The sequence below is a fragment of the Heptranchias perlo genome, chromosome 3, assembly GCF_035084215.1.
Source record: "Heptranchias perlo isolate sHepPer1 chromosome 3, sHepPer1.hap1, whole genome shotgun sequence".
NCBI lineage: Eukaryota > Metazoa > Chordata > Chondrichthyes > Hexanchiformes > Hexanchidae > Heptranchias > Heptranchias perlo.
This window is the reverse complement of record NC_090327.1, coordinates 77,315,953-77,336,770: the sequence shown is the minus strand read 5'-3', so window position 1 is coordinate 77,336,770 and position 20,818 is coordinate 77,315,953. Positions and strand designations below refer to the sequence as shown.

The window sequence follows — 20,818 nt, the reverse complement described above, 5'->3', positions numbered from 1 at the left end:
ACATCCTCAGAATAGTTGACAGCTCAAAAAAGAATGTACTCCTGAAAAGCAGCCCCGAAAAAGGGACAATGACCAAGGTGACTAAATAAGTTAAATTCCCTTTTATTACATCAGATTTCAGGATTTTTATTCATTTGGAGTCACAGTCCTCAATTTAGTTTATTTTCCTTGAAAACCAATGACCTCACTTATGCACAGTGGCCAATCATCTTATGGAATGGATAGTCAGTTATTCCAACCCACACTCGCACGGTTTGCGTGGGAGCCCAGCGAACAACTGATTTTGGGACCACTTAAATCCTTATTTTTGTTCGTTTGTTTTTGCCTCTGGCTGGCTGCCACCCATCTTGACTCATGCGGGTGAGAGCAGAGGATAGGCTCGCATTCCTCTCCCTGTGCTACAAGTGTAAATGGCTTATTTGAGTGTGGATGTGAGAGTGGCATCTATAAGATTGCCATCTCTGGTTGGGTGTATTCCTGGATGTTTGATCACATGACCTCCCACCTCGACCCACCCCGCCCCCACACTCCAGCCATTGCTCCATCCCCCATGCCAATTTGGAAAGGGAACAGACTCTTTGGGCCCGACATTAGGAGGGAGGCGGGTTGGTAGCAGGGGGTTGACTGGGCACGTGGGTAACGCGCCCAGTGAATTCGGGGTGCTCCGCACGCGATCGCAGCCTAATTAAAGGTACTTATGCATGCTTCCGGGTTTCCACCTGCACAGCGGGCGCATTGCGCACCCGCATCACAGGCTGTCAGCAGGAGGAGCCCTATTTAAAGGGGTAGTCCTCCAATGCTCCTCCTGCAGCAAAGAAACATTTTTGGAGCATGGAGCAGGCAAGAGGCAAGGCTGCTCCAAGGTTCTCTGACTTCTCACTCCAGGTGCTGCTCGATGGAGTGAGGAGTAGGAGGGAATTTTTTTTCCCATCTGATGGGAGGAGGTGGCCTCCCTCTGCCACCAAGAAGGCCTGGCTCGAGGTGGTAGAGGAGGTCACCAGCAGCAACAATGTGTGGCGAACCTGGGTCCAGTGCAGGAAGTGCTTTAATGACCAAACCTGGTCAGCCAAAGTGAGTATACTTACGCATTCTCCCACAATCCGTCTTCTACATCACCTCCACCACCACACAACTCCTTCATCCTCTGCGCGATTGTGGAGAGTGCGCGTGGCAACTGTTCCAGTACCTCGGCAATGTGCTGCTGGCTCTCAATGACTCTCCTTTTCATGGCTGGCCCCCAGGGTTCAGCATCTGGGTTCAGCTGAGCAGAGTCTGGAGAAGAGTGCTCCCACCGACGCGGACTCTCCACGGCTGCCCCTGCCACCAGAGTCTGCTCGTGCTCACATGTGCGTGGTGACTGCCATGTGCAAGCCCAACTAAGTGAGGACGGGGACCCACCGAGGTGTGTGTATCTGCACACCTCGGTGGGTCCCCGTCCTCACCACAACGCTCTCGCATCACTCCTCACATCCACTCAACCATCATCCTCACCTTGTCTGCACTTACTCACCGCCCCAATTCCCATTTGAACACTACCACGCAACCCAATCCTCATACAATCTCATGGCTATGTCTCACACGCACCCTCCCATGCATGTCCCTCACGCTCACCCCCACCCACACCAATGCATGTAGCGGGTCACTATGCAACCATCACTCAATCACGCCTCTCTGTGTTTTACCTTGTTAGGAGAGGAGATGCCAGAATGCCCAGGAGAGGGCAAGGACCGGAGGGGGCCCGCCACACCAGGTGGACTTAACGGACGTGGAGCAGCAGGCATTGGAACTAAGCCGGACGCTGGAGTGCCTGTCCGTGGCGGACGCTGAGACTGGGAGCGCACAAGTGGCTGGTGACAGAAATCTAACACTCAGCACTCATGATAGCGAATGATCTCAACATCTGTCCACATGCTTAATATTGCTTTCTGTTCTCTTACAGGGCCATCTGCGACTGCCAGCCTCTGAGGGTGCATCGTCACATCTGAGCCAGCCATCCATCAGTGCAGATACACACACCTCGGTGGGTCCCCGTCCTCACTTAGTTGGGCTTGCACATGGCAGTCACCACGCACATGTGAGCACGAGCAGACTCTGGTGGCAGGGGCAGCCATGGAGAGTCCGCGTCGGTGGGAGCACTCTTCTCCAGGCTCTGCTCAGCTGAACCCAGATGCTGAACCCTGGGGGCCAGCCATGAAAAGGAGAGTCATTGAGAGCCAGCAGCACATTGCCGAGGTACTGGAACAGTTGCCACACGCACTCTCCACAATCGCGCAGAGGATGGAGGAGTCCAACTCCTGCATGAGTGGAATACTGTCACAGGGACGTGAAGGCATCTTTGAGATAGTGTCGTGCGTAGGTGCAGGAATGTCTGCGATGGAGGAAAGACTAGCTTCCATCGAACTTCAAACACGGCTCAACAATGAGTCCATTCAGGCCCTGACAATGGCCGTTCAGATTCAGGGTGAGCAACATTCTGCCGCCTTAAACAGGCTGACAGATACATTACAACTGGCCTTCCAAGGTTTCACACTAGTCCTCCAAACTGTCGTTCACCAGGTTGGAAGGAGTGATGTGGGCCTGGGCCAGGAGAGGGATGATGGTGAAAGGCGACATGGAAGTGGGGACGCCACTCAAAGCGCTTCCACGTCTCACCCGTTGCCCCCTCTCAACCAATACCCACAATGCTGCCTCCTCTCCAGGTGGCCGAGTCTGCCCCTGCACAGGTGCAGGTGGAGCAGTCTTTGGAGGGGCCCTCACGGGCACCGAAACCCAGAGGGTGTCCGTGCAAAGTATCTCATCGGTCAGGGCATGGACAAGAGCAACCTGCCACTACCTCTGCTGACGCCACAGGGGTAGCACCACGTAGGGGTTCCCGTAAACGTACGGCAAAGGTTTTGTGAGCACAAAGGGGACGCACAAGGGAGTATGTCAGAATGTCATGTTTTTGATTTAGTTTCGTTTGCTTTGCAAAGCACATCAAAATTTGTTATCACCACCACTGCCATGTCTTTGCAAATCTTGTCTGGTTTGTGCAATAATTCCCTTTCCTGAGGATCACCATGAAGACCCACACCTGATGCTACCCATTGTGTCACTGCAGAGTGGGTGTAGGTGTATTTGCAGGGCTCTTTTATGCAGAGGACTGAAAGACGCCGGCAATGTCCCCGGTGGCACCCTGGAAGGATCTGGAGGAGAAGTTGTGAGGGCAGTGGTGAATTTGACAGCGACAGGTAAGAAGATGGTGCTCGGGCCAGCCGGGAGCAGTTCGGCATCAAGGAGGCTGCAGATGTCCACGACTATATGTCGAGCGACTCTGAGCCTCCGTGTGCACTGCTCCTCAGAGAGGTCCAGGAAGCTGAGCCTCGGTCTGTAGACCCTGTGGCGAGGGTAGTGCCTTCTGCGACGCATCTCTCTCTGTGGTTGCCCTCCCTCCTGCTGTGCAGATGGATATGTCACAGCACTGTGTTGTGGAATTCCACATGTCAGAGGTGGACGGCATGGCCGGCGAGGCAGGTGATGCTGTTCGTCCACCAAGGAGACCATGACTGCAGCTACGGCAGCCCCCATCTGGAAGATGTACGTTTGAGGGGGTCCGCAAGGTAGGTAAATGTGTCTGCACACCGGAGCTGAGGTTGCAAGTTGGAGAATTTTAGTGTTAGGAGGAGGGTGGTGCAGACCAAACTTTGTCCAAAGTGACAGAGTGGCCTCCTGCAATGAGTGAGGGTCTCCCCCACCCCCCCCGCCCCCCCTCCCCCCAACCTGTCAAATGGACCTTTGCAGCTCCCACAGGCTGGTGGCTGCAACACGTCTGTTTCAACTGGGAGTGTTTTCCCCAGTACGGGAAACACGTTCAGTTGACCTGAAAAATCCCACACCTCCTAAAATATCCTCCCAATCAGGTCTACAAACGACCTGAAGTATCAAAATAATTGGTTTGATTGGGATCCCGCCGTCTTCAATTGCCGGTGGGAGTCCCGCATGCGGGGGCTGCGCGCGCATCTAAGCGCGTCATTGGGGAACCCGGAAGTGGGCGGGTTGGAGCCGGGCTCCGGACCCGCCCCGGGAATCCTGAATTTTCGGAGCCCCCCCGCCACCAACGCACCTGCTCAATCATCCTAAAATCGACCCCTTTGTTACCCAATTGGATTAATCTTGACTATTGGTGAAACAGCCTCCCCCACCACCCCCATTTCCAAGATTTTTATAACTAATAAATGAAAGTGTTCAAAGAAAATGAAAAAAAAACACAATTTTGTTTAGTGCCCCTATGATTTTCCTGCTGGGTTGCTTGCAGCAGTGTCCTGGAGATTAATCTTCAATTCCTGGAGACTCCAGGACAATCCTGGAGGGTTGGCAACCCTCGGCATGTAGCGGACATTTGCTTAGTGCTTGCTCTGTAAACCTGGTGGCTGCTCACATTGTGCTGGATTGAATGATATTATTCTCCACAGCTCTGTGCCAGAGAACTGGTGTAGTGCTGCCCTGATGCTGTGAAGCTGAGGAAAGCAGCCCCAGAAAGGCAGCAATACCAGAAAAAGATGTTGGAAATTTTCTTCACATGGAGAGCATAGAGTCCGCCTATGCTAAAGGCACAGTCGATAGCTTTATCAGCATTCTGGGGTGAGTGTATGGTTTTAAAAAATTAGTGCTGTATTAAAAACTATTCAAAATTTTAAGACATATACTCACCCTAAATGATGTGGAGATGCCGGTGATGGACTGGGGTTGACAATTGTAAACAATTTTACAACACCAAGTTATAGTCCAACAATTTTTATTTGAAATCTACAAGCTTTCGGAGGCTTCCTCGGTGTTGTAAAATTGTTTACAATTGACTCACCCTAAAGGCCACTTCAAAAGCACATGGTTGGCATCTATGTATATATGAATTTCCAGAAGTTGTCAAGGAGTGTACAGGGTAAGATAAGGCAGAAAAGAAAAGCTTATGTCAGACACCGAGAACTCAATACTACAGAAAGGCCAGAGGAGTATAAAAAGTGCAGGGGTGAAATTAGGAAAGCAAAGAGAGGGCATGAAAAAATATTGGCAAGTAAAATCAAGGAAAATTCAAAGATGTTTTCTAAATAAATTACAAGGATAACTAAGGAAAGAGTAGGGCCTATTAGAGACCAAAAAGGTAACCTATGTGTGGAGGCGGAAGATGTTGGTATGGTTCTTAATGAATACTTTGCATCTGTCTTCACAAAAGAGAGACGATGCAGATATTGTAGTTAAGGGGAAGGAGTGTGAAATATTGGATGGGATAAACATAGAGAGGAAATATTAAGGGGATTAGCATCTTTGAAAGTAGATAAATCACCAGGGCCGGATGAAATGTATCCCAGGCTGCTAAGAGAAGCAAGGGAGGGAATAGCGGTGGCTCTGACCGTCATTTTCCAGTCCTCCCTGGATACCAGTGTGGTGCCGGTGGATTGGAGGGCTGCTAACATTGTACAATTATTTAAAAAGGGAGCGAGGGATAGACCAGTTAGTCTAACCTCGGTGGTGGGCAAATTATTGGAATCAGTTCTGAGGGACAGGATAAACCGTCACTTAGAAAGGCACGGAGTAATCAAGTACATTCAGCATGGGTTTGTTAGGGGAAGGTCGTGTCTGACTAACTTGATTGAATTTTTTGAGCAGGTAACAAGGAGGGTCGATGAGGGTAGTGCATTTGATGTAGTCAACATGGATTTTAGCAAGGCTTTTGACAAGGTCCCACATGGCAGACTGGTCAAAAAAGTACAAGCCCATGGGATCCAAGGGACAGTGGCATGTTGGATCCAAAATTGGCTCAGTGGCAGGAATCAAAGGGTAATGGTCAACGGGTGCTTTTATGACTGGAAAGCCGTTTCCAGTGGGGTTCCGTAAGGCTCAGTACTAGGTCGCTTGCTTTTTGTGATATATATTAATGATTTGGACTTGAATGTAGGGGGCATGATTAAGAAGTTTGCAGATGATACAAAAATTGGCCGTGTGGTTGATAGTGAGGAGGAAAGCTGTAGGCTGCAGGAAGATATCAATGGACTGGTCAGGTGGGCAGAAAAGTGGCAAATGGAATTCAATCCAGAGAAGTGTGAGGTGATGCATTTGGGGAGGGCAAACAAGGGAAGGGAGTACACAATAAATGGGAGGACACTGAATGGTGTAGAGGAAGTGAGGGACCTTGGAGTGCATGTCCACAGATCCCTGAAGGTAGCAGGACAAGTAGATAAGGTGGTTAAGAAGGCATATGGAATACTTTCCTTTATTAGTCGAGGCATAGAATATAAGAGCAGGGAGGTTATTGTTGAACTGTATAAAACACTGGTTAGGCCACAGCTTGAGTATTGTGTACAGTTCTGGTCACCTCATTACAGGAAAGATGTAATTGCACTAGAGAGGGTACAGAGGAGATTTACGAGGATGTTGCCAGGTCTGGAGAATTTTAGCTATGAGGAAAGATTGGATAGGCTGGGATTATTCTCTTTGGAACCAAGGAGGTTGAGAGTGATTTAATTGAGGTGTATAAAATTGATGGGGCCTAGACAGACCGGATAGGAAGGACCTATTTCCCTTAGCAGAGAGGTCGATAACCAGGGGGCATAGATTTAAAATGATTGGTAGAAGGATTAGAGGGGAGCTAAGGAAAATGTTTTTCACCCAGAGGGTGGTGGGGGTCTGGAACTCACTGCCTGAAAGGGTGGTAGAGGCAGAAACCCTCAACTCACTTAAAAAGTACCTGGATGTGCACCTGAAGTGCCGTGAACTACAAGGCTGCGTGGCTCATTTTCGGCCGGCGCGGACACGATGGGCCGACTGGCCTCCTGTGTCATAAATTTTCTGATTCTAAATTGTCTCACGAGAAGCTAATTGCCAAATTCCAACATATGATTTAAGATAAAATGTAGCAACGTGGATAGAACGTTGTTTGACAGACAGGAAATAAAGAGTTATGGTTATTGGGTGTTGCTTGGATTGGAGAAATGTGAAAGTAGTGTTCCCAGGGTCAGCGGTGGATCTAGTTTTGGTCTCAATAGATCTTTGTCCAATCACACACCATAGGAAAACTCATGACAATGGGAACACTTGGGTGAGTGGCGGGGCGGACTAGTTGGAGGACGTTCTCATGGGTCTGCTCCTCAGCCTGTCTAAGGTGGCTATCTACAGGTCCAGGCTAGACGCGGCCCATGGGGGCAGTCGCTATGAATGTCTGCCTCCTTTCTGCAGCATTCTCCGCGCCCTGGTGGCCCTGGAGAGGGAGCACACGGTGTCTGCCGGTACTTTTGAGGCTTTCCGCGACCGGTGGGCACCGCAGGGACTGGAGTGCATCTTCGATCAGGAAAATTAAATAATTATTTGACCCTGTTTATTTTGGTTCTAATTAGTGGTTTTTATATAAAAAATATCAAGTTACTCCTTAACTCCCCCCCGACTCCTTCTAAAAAGGGGGCCTGAATTAAAAGAGAGGGAACACTTGTGGCAGGTCAAAAAAATTAGCAGCAGGGTATTTGATTGGAAAGGATAGGCATATATAAATCTGAAGCATCCTAATTGGGCCACATTTGGCAATTGGTTAAATTAACCCAAAATGGTTTAGTTCAGGTTACTTTCAATAATATTATGGTACGTAACTCAGAAACAGCGTGATGGAGGATGCGAAAGAAAGCACTATGGAGTGAAGTGAGAAGTCTGACAAGAAGCATAATTTTTGGAGTTCATTGCAAATACCTGCTGTGTATCTGAGAGGCTGGTGAAAAGAACACTAAGCATGTGAACAATGAACAAAGAACAAAAAAAGGCTGCAGATGCTGATTGGGCAGTAAGCTCACAGTCCACCCAAAATGTGGCACATATAGCATAGGTTAAAATTAACTACTACAGAAAGAACTCACATTCTTCTGCACATTTATTCTCTGCAAAAATGATTTAAAAGATTGAATTGCAATGGGATAGATTATCTTAGAATCAACTTTACTTAAGCAGTCAACTTGCTAGATTTTGGAACTTTGTTCAAGGCTGATAAGAGAATTACCACTGCCCCAAAAAAATCCTAAAACTGTTCCTGCTGGAAATGTATGGGTGGGAATGGTGGGTGAAGACATGATCAAGTCAGCTGTACTGCCTCCTGCAATCAGATAGCTTACTAACACTCACTGTCAGACCTCACACTTGAATGATGGCCATTTGGGGGAGGACTACAGGCATCTGGGAAACTGTGCTCCAGAAATAAGTCAGTACCTTAAAAAGGAGGGAATAAAATTGGCAAGAAAAAATAAATTGTTTGAAAGAAGCTAATTTCCAACAAGCCTTTTTTGAATGCAGCTACATACTGTTTAGTCATAGATTGCTTTTGACACTGCTGGCTATTTTATGGGAAATTTTGTTAGCCATGTTACTTTGTGAGTTTTCTTAAGAATGAATGCAAATGTTCTTTGAACAATATCTTGTCTTAGCTGTGAAGCAAAACCTATAAATAGGATAAGGTTCATCTGTTATGTTTATCAGTTATCTTGATTGGCATCAGCAATTTTTGCACATAAACCTGACAGTTCAAACCAGCTGCATGATGATTGGATTTTGGAAGCTGGGAACAAGCTGACATTTTGTAGATAGCATTGATGACTGAAGGCAGGTGCAAAAATGAAAGAGCAGCTGAAGCCTGAAATGTTCCTGCATGGTTGCATTTGCAAATTTCCTGTACAGTTAGTGTTGTATCTAACTACTCAAAGCGACCTTACAGTTGGTGGAAATAAGTTGATTCACATTTATTTTTAAATACGTGTGCGTATACAAATAAAATTAATGCTTAAGGGGAAAATGTATTAAAATACTTTGGCCTACAATTCCCTGTGGTTTTTTTAATTGATTAAAACTTTTGTTACAAAGAAAATAGGTGGAAATAATCATTGTCTATTTATTTTCCTTGTAAGACTATAATAATCATTACTCATTACAGCCTTACAATGAATAATCATTCCTGTTTTTCAACATTTTTGAAGAGAGTGATTCAGTGAGGTAAAATTAAAAATGGCAATCAACCTATGTTTTCAATCCACCCTCTTCTGAGCAGAACAGAGCTTTGCTTAGAGTTCTATACCATGCTTAATCCTTACCCCCCTCAAAGGTTTGTTCATAGTTCAACCACACCTTTCAAGATAGTCACATTGAACTGCAAATCCTCATAAACATGTATGCATTGTAAGCTTTTTCCCTAAGTGTATTATTACAACTCAGAATAATTAGCTTTCAATTAATGGCTTTAACAAAAAGACAAGAGTTTAATTGAGCACAATTTCTCTCCATCATATAGCAGCAGTTACTTCTCAATAGGCGCACAATAAATTTAGCATCGAGGCATCAGAATAATTACAGCTTTTAGAGTCTCAGACCACTTTTTAAAAAAAATCCTAGTTGAAGATTAAACTCAATTTCATTCCTTTGCAGCCTTAATTATAAGTGAAACTTCATTTTAATTGAAGATATCAGACAAAGCTTTTAAGAGCATAAGAAATAGGAGCAGGAGTAGGCCATATGGCCCCTCGAGCCTGCTCTGCCATTCAATCAGATCATGGCTGATCTTCGACCTCAACTCCTTTTTCCCGCCCTATCCCCATATCCCTTGATTTCTTTTTGAACTGTAAAACAGAAGCTTTCTTGTTGCTTAGGAAATGTGACCTGTGGAAGCAATTAATAAATTCAGCGGACTTCCAGCTCTTATTTCAAAACCAACCAAAGTAATATTTCATCTGAATTACCACTGAATATGTCATACCAAAGTTTATTTTAATGCTTGCTCAGAACATTTATGTGTGACTTTCCCTCTTTTCCAATAAAAGATACAAGAGGGTCTGCTTACTCCACCAAAACTTTTTTTTAAAACTGCACTGATTTTGCACCTAATGTCCACCTGATGCAAGTTTCAAGTGGGCCTCCATTTAGGTGGCTATCGCTAACACTTGAAACGGGTGAGAGCCAAATGCCTTTGTGTAAATGAGGATCCTATACCAGTTTTAGGACTTGGACGCTATGTTGCTTGCCACCCGCATTGCTATTATCAGTTCCCCAACATGCCCCCAACCATGGCTGTTAACAAGTCAGCAGGCTATTCATTTTCAGCAATATTTAATGGGATTCACTGCTGCTTTCAGGTAAAATGCTGGAAAGTTAGGTAGACATTTTACTTCCATCACGTTGTGGTTTTTGGCTACTTAGACCATTTCAGATTGTTTCTAATGCCTGTACAACATTCTCAACTCTAAAGGGACTTGTGGCAATGCACTTTTTATCATGGGAGCCCTTCTGGCAACTCCACTCTGGATAGAGGAGGAGGAGGATCAGGAGGAAGGAGTACACAGAGCTGGACCTACAAGATGAACAAACCAAAGGACGACTGCTCGCAGGAATCCTTACCCCCCTTCCCCACTAACCCCCCCCACCAGAGTTTGAGCGCCCAGGACAACATACCTGCACTTCTCAAAGGAGCAGTGCATAGGGAGGCCATCACAGAGTTGTGTCACCTCCTGCAACAGGACCTATAACCAACTGCCAGATCTGGTATAGCATTGCCTGTTCCTGTCAATGTCACTTCAGCCTTTTTAGGCTGTCATAGGGGATAGCAGCAACATGATTCAGTCTGCATTTCATATTTGCATTAAAAAAAATGATTGATGCCATCTTTGGCAGAGCACGCACTTTTATCATGTTCCCCATAGCCATCTGAAAGCAGCAGGATAGGGCTCTGGGGTTTACTCAGATTACAGAATCTCCCCATGTTTAGGGTATCATTGAATGCACCTACGTCACCCTGCCGTCATCTTCAGACAGTGCCTCCACAGGTACTATGGGCAAAAAAAACTGCCCATAGTACCTGTCCCTGTTTCCTATCTGCCTGCCTGGGGCAAGGCCCCCACGCTGCTGGAAGCGTGACTGTTAAAATGGCATGGGGTGCCTGTGCAGTATGGCTCCAATGAGTGCCACACTGCCGATACTTTAACCCTCATCATGCCCCATTCTAATCAGCCACGGGGGTTAAAATCGGGGCTCAGATGTTTAAACTTAAATTCTCTAAAAGAATAACATTGATGAAACCATAATTTTTTCTGGGTAAGGTAATGCTTTAGAACTTAAATCTTAATAATTACATAGACTACACCCTATATTTTCTTTCTGTGAAGTTCATGCAAGATTTAAGAACCCCAGAGCTGGAGAGGGATTGTTTAACAGGGCAGAAATCGTAGATTACAATCTTGTGCTGGGCTATGATTTTAAAAAGCACTGGGTTTCTTGTTAATTAGCAATAAATTGTATTTGTTTTACCTTGGGAAAAGGTAAGTAGGATTATCAGCACTCATTGTGCTGTGAACTGGTACTAAAAATGATTTGATCTTAATGTGATTATTGTATTAAATTCTGTTATGTTATTACATATGTCCCTTAACCATTTAGACATGATAGAACTGGGTCTCTCACTGCTAAGATTTTCCAAGAACATGAGAAAAAAACATTCCATCCATCTAGCTTGTTTTGAAACCTGGTTTCTCCAATCTTCTAACCCAAATCCAATTTCTATTAATGTTTCTCTTCATATATGTATTTCAGATATTACTATGTTTTAAATTTCAAAAGGTAAATAAGACACAGCAATCTCTTTTGCCAAAGTACCACCTTCTACTTTTAAATTTAATAAAAGAAAATGAGTGCTATTTTTACACCTTGAAACTTAAACCACATAAACTTTCAATGGATGTTACACACAGACAGAAATCCCCAATAGCATGGAGTAAAGGGAAAGACTCAGAGTTGTTTAGAAAAAGTAACTGATAATCATATAAACTGGGTATTGTTAATGTCTTCTAAGAAACTGAATAAATCCAAAAACTTGTCTCTTTCAAAGATATGCATTGAATATTGACTTTAGCTCCACTTCTTTAGTCCACAGGTGTCCAAACTATGGCGTAATGTGGCCTCGACCGCTAGCAATCAGGCCAGCAAAGCTCAGGCAAATCTGTGCTATTTGTGCTGGTTTGTTGTTTAAATTTTGTGGGGCTGGAGGTTTGGAAAGGGCTGCTCTTAGCACTTGTGGATAAATCCCAAATCACAACACCAATATATGTTCATATCAAAAGCTTGATATATGTGTAAATTAATGGGAACATTCATTTAAATTTTAAATATGGCCCCTGACGATCCATCGTGTGCACCTAAGTTATCCACAAAGACAAAAAGTTAAGGCATTCCTGCTTTAGCCTATGAATGCTGTTTTCTTATTTGCATTTTATTCTTGTTTATAGGATCCACCTACATCAGTGTCACTTGGGCTACGAATGGAAGAAATGATCTTCAACTTGGCAGACACACATCTGTTTTTTAATGATTTAGAAGTAAGTGGTGATTTTCTTGTGGCTGGACTCTATTGTTAAATGTGACCCATGCCCAAAACAGCTCACTACAAAATTGACTGTTTTGTCATTGATAGACAGGTGATTTAACTCAAGAATATCCATGAAAATACTATTTACTGATGGAATGGAGGACAGGGGCAGAAAGTCATGATGACGTTTATTCTATTTGTTAAGGTTTCTCTGTGTTAAATTTGTCTGAAAAGGTGATTGCTACTGTTTACATTGGTACATAAATCAACCATAATGTCATCGCTGGAATGTAATGAGAACTTAGTTGTCAATTTGGCCTCCCACACAAAAATAAAATGTTGTATATCATATTAGTAGTATTCATATTGACTTCTAATCTCCTTGATGATTAGCTTATTTGAGCACATAGAAGCTGAATTTGTGTTAAGGAACAATTTTAAACACATATGTTAAAAATTTAATTTACACCAGGATGGACAAAATATTCTGATATCATTTGGTGTAAGATTATAACAGCTCTCAAGGTGTAGAGATCATCTTACATCCATTGAAAACTAGAAAGGAAGTTTAGAGCCCATATTTGTTAATGTAAGTATAATGTACCCTATTCCTCAGAATATTCTTCTGATTTTTTTTAAGTTAAGGAATTGTTGATCCACCGATGCAGCTGGTCCTACATCTATCAATATGGATCTGTTGAGAAATTGGATACGAATTTGTAGGTGGGCAGAAATGTTTAGCTGCAGTCTGCCAAAATGCAAAATGGTGGTTTTGTACTATTACTTATCATTCTGATTTATCATTTTTAATTGGCATATTGTTAGTAGTTTGCAACATTTTAACCATGATGTGGAGATGCCGGTGATGGACTGGGGTTGACAAATGTAAAGAATCTTACAACACCAGGTTATAGTCCAACAATTTTATTTGAAAATCACAAGCTTTCGGAGGCTAAGGAGAAAGCCTCTGAAAGCTTGTGATTTTCAAATAAAATTGTTGGACTATAACCTGGTGTTGTAAGATTCTTTACATTTGTCAACATTTTAACAGCAGAGACTATTGATATGTTGGGAAACACAGCAGCTATTTTGCACAAAACAAGATGCTATAAACAGCAACAAGATGAATGACCAGTTGATTGTTTTCGATAGTGTTGGTTGAGGGAGTAATATTGGCACAAGGAGAGCTTTCTGTTCTTCTTTGAATAGTCCCATCCACTTGAACTAGTAGATAGGACTTCAAGTTAATATCATCCAAAGGACAGCACCTCCAGCAAAGGGGTACACCTTAGTGCTGCACTAGCATATCAGCCTAGAATATGTGCTAAAGTCTTGGAGTGGAACTTGAACCTAGAACATCCTGACACAGGAAAGGGTGTTGAGCCAACCTGACGTTCATTTTATGTGGAGCATTTTAAGACATTTCTGCAAGACATGTAATACATTATAGAAATATAAATCTTTCTTTTTTCTTAGTTTGTAATGTTAAGCAGCAGAGTACTGCAAGCACATTTGGAGAGAACGCATAGCTCAAGGGTGGACTTATTGACAAGGAGGTGATGATGGTTTTGAAAGGGAGAGGTTGGTGTCTGAGTGTAGAGAGCCGTTTATAATGTTGGCTAACAAATGGGTCAGGAAGGGTAGTTGAGTGATCTGGAGTTGGGTAATAATTGGTATCAGGGTGTCAGTAATGATTGGCATATCACATACGTAATAACAAGTGATAAATCTGCTTTAAATATCCATGTACATTCAACATCCTGTTGCTATTGCATGCCTTCCTACTTTATGAACTAATTGTGTGGCTGGTATCTAAATCCTCCTGAAATCTGAATAAATCACACCACAGAAGTTCTTTTGACAAGGTGTGTCATTTCCTCAAAGAATTCCAGTAAATTTGTTAGGTAAGATCTTCCATAAAAACAATCGAAGCTAACTCATACTTATCATACCATAACTATCTACATATTTAATTGTTCCTTCTTTTAGGATGCTTTACCCACAACAAATGAAATATCACTAGCCTGTAGCTTCCTATGTCATCCCTATGCATCTTTTTAAAGATTGGTGTTATCTTATTTACTTTCCAATCCTCAGGCACTACTTCCGTTTCCAATGATTTTCTAAAGGTAGTGGTAAGGACATGACTGATTTCCTCAGCCACTTCTTTAAGTACCATTATATGAAATCTATCCAAGCCTGGTGCCTTGTCTTCCTCAGCCCATCAGTGACCACCTCATCTGAAACATTAGCTTTTTTTAATGTTTATTCTCAGGGTGTGGGTGACACTAGCGAGGTTGTACTTATTGTGCATCCCTAACTGCCTTTAGAAAGTGGTGGTGGTGTGCCTTCCCCTTTAACTGTTAGTCCTTGTGGTAATAATGCTCCTACAGTGGTGTTGGGTAGAGATTGCTAGGATTTTCACCCAGCAACAGTGGAGGAATGGCATTATATTTCCAAGTTAGGATGGTGTGTAACAGAGGGGAACTTGGAGGGGATGATGTTCCCATGATAATGCTGCTCTTGTCCTTATCATTGATAGAAGTTGTGATATTGGGAGATTATGGTGAGTTGCAACTGTGCATCCTGTAAGATAATACATACTGCCACCACCATGTGCTGCAGGTGGGAGGGGTGGATATTGACTTCAGTAGCAGGGGAATCAATGAAGCAGATGGCTTCGTCCTGAATGTGTTGAGCTTTTAAGTGTTGTTGCGGCTGCACCCATTTGGCGAGTTTTGAGTTCTCCATCACAGTGCTGACATGAACCGTATAGATGGTGAGGAGGGAGGAGGTAAGCCAACCAACCTAGAATACTCAGCTTCTGCTTTGCACTTGTAGTCCCCAACACCCAAACCCCAGATAAAATTTGCAACTGAAGCCCCAAGCCCTAGATAAAAGGGAAAGTCTATGCAGGGGAAAGTTCTAGGCATAAAGGAACAAATTTATGGGTAAGTCTAGTGCTGTTAAGCCATATATTATTTTTATCTGTGTACACTAATTGAGTGAAGAAGAAAAATGACTGCCAAAAACAGTGTGAAGGAATTACTTAAGTGAAATGACTGTTTAGTTTTGTGGTGGTTACTGGTTTCCAGATTGCTGGATTTGAAAAAAGCACCTGAATAATTTGATTGGGTGGTTTAAATGGTGCCTACTCAATAGCTTGTACTCGTCTAGTGAATGGAATTTTTTTGAAATTGTTTTTAGTCGCACATTTAACATACATGGCATTCATCTGGCCTGGCTGTCCTCCAGCAAAACTTGGTTGGATCACCCAAATTGTACCAGCTCTCCCTTTCCCTGGCCAAAACTGCATACTATTCCTAGATCATCCTCAGGAGCAGAAACAATTCCAAATTTATTTTATCCACTACTGACTACTTCCTCAGACACCCCCCAATCTCACTCCCCATCGTCACCTTAGATTCAAAACACAAGAAGCTCTTGGGCTTTGATGTATACAAAATTGAGGCCATCCACTTTGTGACTAATGCTTCTTCTGACTGCCCTCAACCTAACCATGACACTATCCTTCTGATTCTTTGCAGTTTCTCCTCCATCTTGTTCTCAGCCCTTAGCTCATTCATTCATGAAGCCATTCACCCCCTCCCTCAATCCCCTCCCATCTCAGTTCCTGACCACCCAACTCCATATCTTCATGCTTGTTAGCACCATCAACTTATCTCTTTTGTCCAACACTGTCCTCACATCTTTCAAACCGTCATTATCAAGTGTGGCTGGAATCATACCTGGCACAAGAGAAGGTGGTCGTGGCTGTTAGAGGCCAATAATGGCAGCCTCATGATATTGCTGCAAAAGCTCCTCAGTGCAGCATCCTCAGCCCAATCTTTTTCAGCTGCTTTATCAATGACCTTCACTTCAACATAAAGGTCAGGTGGGAGGGGCTTTTTGCTAACAGTTCTATAGTGTTCAGCTCCATTCACAGCTCCTCTGATGTGAAAGCTGTAGCCTATGCCAGCCTACAGCAGGATCTAGACAACTTCCAGGCTTGAGCTGACAAGTGGCAGGTAACGTTCATGTCACATAAGTGGAAGGCAGTGACCATCTCCAACAAGAAAAGACCCAGCCACCTCCCCCTTTCAATTGCACCACATCGCCGAGTTCCCCACCATCAACATTAATTGGACCAGCCATAGCAACAACATGGCTAAAAAAACAGGGCAGCGGCTGGACGCTCTGTGATGGCAGCTTACCTTCTGATCACCCCAAAATCTCTCCACCATTTACAAGGCTCAGGTAAGGAATATGATGGAACACTCTCAAGAAGGTCAAAATCATCCACTTCAGAGCAGTTTGCTTGACTGGTCTCAGTATACACCTCCTCCACTGCCAGTGCATTGTGACTGCAGAATGTATTATCTATAGGGTGCATTGTAGCAGCTCACCAAACTTACTTCGACATAATCTCCCAGCACCATGACCTGTACCACTGAGAAGGGCAAGAGCAGTATTACATGGGAACACCATCCCCTCCAAGTTTCCCTCCAAGTCACATACCATCCTGACTTAGACATATATTGCCATTCCTTTATCATGGCTGAGTGAAAATCCTGGAATTTCCTACCTAACACATTATGGAAGCACCATCAACACAAGGATTGCAGCGGTTCAAGGAAAAGGCGCACACCACCTTCTCAGGCAACTAGGTGTGGAATTTAGGATTTGCAAGTTTGCCAGTGTTGCCTATGTCCTGCAGACGAATTTTTCAAAAACACCTTAAACCCCTCCACTCTCTCCAAGATACCAGTTGTCAAAATCACAAATGACATTGTCCATGATAGTGACCATGGCTTCGTATTCCCTCGATCTCTCTCCCACATTTAATATAGATGGGCATTTCATCCTTCTGCAAAGTCTCTCCTTTGCAGTCCATCTCCAGGACACTGCTTTCTCCTGGTTCTATTCTTAAATGATTCAATGCAAGCACTGCGTTGCTTCGTTCATACTAGCGTGGTCATCGCCAATGTACCCCAGGTGTCCATCCTTGGCCACCCCCTCTTCACTGACTACATGTCACCCTGGCAATATCCAAAAGCATGGAATTATCTTCCACACACTTCACTGCCTCCTCCATTGACAGACAAGTTGTTGCCACAGTCTCAAAATGCTAGTCTGATATCAGACCTAATGCACACACACCCAAACCAGCCATTATACGTGGTTCCGTGGTGTAGGCAAGCCCTCCACTCGCAGATAGACATGGCAGCTCGGCTGGAAAAAAAATGTAAAAGTACCTCCAATAACAGGGTTTTGCTCTTTCTTTTCTCTCTCTCTCTCTGCCCTCCCACACATTGTGGAACATGGTCTCCCAGTCTCTCTTTCACTCTCCTCTGAGCAACATAGTCTCTCTGCCCCAGCAATAGATTCTTTCTCACTCTCCCCCTTCTGCAACACTGTCTCTCACTCTGCCTTCCTCTCTCCACAAAGGATCTCTCTCGCCCTCTCCTCTGCTCCATTTCTGAAGCATTCCAAGGCCATGAAGTGGACCTGGATTGTCCCAATTAATTCCTTTTCCACAACACAAAATCTCTGTCTTCCTTTTCCCAAATAATGTGCATGCGTGTGCATGCGCCTCTCTCTCTCACTGGAGCAGGGTAAACCAGATTAGCATTTCATCAGTACAACCGAGCTCCAGAACCCATAACCCTAGTGAACAACACCATGAGAAATTACATAGTTTTATCTAACAATTGCAGTATATATGAGGTAATTTAACCTAACCCGCCCAGCTGGAAAATGACAGGATCAAATTGGCCATCTGTTTTACACCCCGCCCAAATTTACTTTCCATTGAAGTCAATGATATGGAAGTTTGCCAGAGAACTGGGAGGTTGCTAATGTCTGTTCAAAAAAGAAGAAACAGATAAGAAAGAAAGAACTCACATTTATATAGCACCTTTCACAACCTCAGACACCCTAAGGGCTTTGTAAAGCAGCCAATTAAGTACTTTTGAAGTGTAGACACTGTTGTGATGTAGGAAAAACCTGGGGCTCAATTTTGAAATGGTGGCGAGTTGACAGCGGAGGGGAGGTGAAGGTGCACGTGGAAAACCCGCATAAACAAAACTTAACATTTCCAACTCGATCGCATGGTGATTGATGATAATTAACGTGCTCTCCGGATTTCGCACCTGGCAGCCAGCCTGACAGCCTGATTGACAGGCTGGCTGCCATCAGAAGCTGCAACACGAGGTTGGGGGGGACGAGAAAGAGAGCGAGCGAGACGTCATCCGCGCTGGAACGGGAGATCGGGGAGGGTGTGAGTGGAAGATCAGGGGGGGAGAAGGGAAGATGTGGGGGGAGAGGGGGATATTGGGGGGGAGAGGGGGATATCGGGGGGTGGAGAGGGGGACATTGGGAGGACATCGGGGGGGTGAAGAGGAGGACATCGGGGGGTTGAAGAGGAGGACATGGGGGGGTGAAGAGGAGGATATCGGGGGTGTGAAGAGAGGAACATCGGGGGAAGATCGGGGGGGTGAAGGGGGGATATTGGGGGGGTGGAGAGGGGGACATCGGAGCAGGGTGGAAAGGTAGGTTGATTTTGTGTTTTAATTTCCTTCTATGGTTTTTGATGTACTTTATTTCGTTTCTTTTTGCCTGATCCAGCCCTTCATGCCTGGTTTGACCAGGCACATGATTCAGAACCGGTGGGCAAGCCACCCAGGTAAGTTAAAAATCATTATATCACGTAATCTGTCACAAGTAAAGTGCCTTAAATACCTCTGAGGTACATTTGGCTCTTTAAATGTCATCCCGCCTGCTTTAATTGCCAGCGGGACTTCTGGTTTCGGCTCACCCACGTGCACACAGGTGTGTCCTTGGGAAACTCGGAAATCGGTGGGTTGGAACCGGCTTCCGAACCCGAACGGGATTTCCACGATTTTCGGAGCGCCCCCCCCGCCCCCCCCGCCCGCCCTCAACGCACCCGCAATTTCCCTGTGAAATTGAGCCCCTGGTGACTATAAACCAATCACATTAACAGCAATAGAGGCCATAGTATGGGATTAACAAAATGCTCATTTTGAAAGACATAGGTTAATTAAAGACAACTAGCATCGATTTGTAGAAGACAAGTCATGTCTGACAAACTTAATATATTTCTTTGAGGAAATAAATTCTGTCAATACAGGAAATGCAGAGAATGTTGTGTACATGGACTTTCAAGAGGTGAAACAAAAAACAAAATACTGCAGATTCTGGAAATCTGGAACAAAATTGAAAATGCTGGAAAGATTCAGCAAGTCAGACACAACATTTGTGGAGAAAAGTGACAAATTAATGTTCCAGGCATTACCCCTCATCAGATCTAGTTCTATACCTGAAATGTTAACTTGTCACTTCTCTCCACAGATGATGTGCCTGACTTGCTGAGTCTTTCCAGCATTTTCTGACTTTGAAAAGATGTTTGACAAGGTGCCACATAGCAACCTTGTTCATTAAAATGAAGGCACATGGTATTAAAGGCAGTGTGGCAGCATGGATAGGACGTTGGTCGAACGACAAAAGACAGAAAGTAGTGATTATGGATGTTTTTCAGACTGAAGGGAAGTAAACAGTGGTATCTTCTAGGGATTGGTGGTGGAACCATTACTTTTTTTCAATATATATGAATAATCTGGGTATAGAGGCACAAAATCAAAATTTACAGATGCCCCAAAAATAGGGAGTGTGGCTAATGTGAAGAGGACTGTAAGGGACCAGGAGAACATCGATGGGATACCTGGGTTGAGAGGCTTTAGTTATCAGCAGAGACCAGAAAAACTGGGAATCTGTTATTGGAACAGAAAAGATTAAGAGAAGTTTTGTTAGTGGTATTCAAAATTATAAAGGATTTTGATAAAAATGATAAGGGGTTTTGATAAGGTAAAAATCATTTCCAACAGCCAGTGATTTGGTTACTAGAAGGCATCAATTTAAGATCATCACCAAAGAATGACAGGAGAGGTTAGGAAAAATGGTGAAATTCATCTTGGGTGCTAGTGCTAGACAGCGATAGTGAATCGGCATCCCTTTTTACACTCCACTCAATATTCTTTTCCAGATAATTCAACTCAAGGCTAGAAATCAAAACTGAAGCCTTCCTGGTTTATATAGCTCAGTACTACATGATCTGGTGTATTTACCAACTGAGCTCATTAGGACAGCCTTTTTTAAAGATACTTATTTTCTCCATTCTGTGCTATGCACTACTCCCAGCCAAGAGGGCAGGTGGCTGACCTGCTCCCAAGCACCTGCTTATTGCCAATTTGTATCTGGCCAGTAGGAAGCAGGTAAAACTAGGTGAGTTTTTCTCTCCAAGTTTCCCATCCTTCATGTGAGAAAGTGCCTGGCCTCCACTTCATGATTTTCCTTAACAATATGACTGAGATCATAACCTAGTGTATATGGAATCACTGGCATGAACTTATATCCTGTCACTCAATGGTGGTATTTATCTATCCATTA

General features: G+C 44.1%; 1 protein-coding gene across 5 annotated transcripts in view; it reads left to right on the top strand.

Moving 5' to 3' along the window:
• eya1 (EYA transcriptional coactivator and phosphatase 1) overlaps positions 1–20,818 on the top strand; it is a 174,877-nt gene that overhangs the window by 101,943 nt on the left and 52,116 nt on the right. For all 5 annotated transcript variants that reach the window (XM_067980383.1, XM_067980382.1, XM_067980388.1 and 2 more), the window contains one exon: positions 12,273–12,362. In XM_067980383.1, the coding sequence (XP_067836484.1) occupies positions 12,273–12,362 (90 nt within the window). The remainder of the gene's footprint in view (positions 1–12,272; positions 12,363–20,818) is intronic.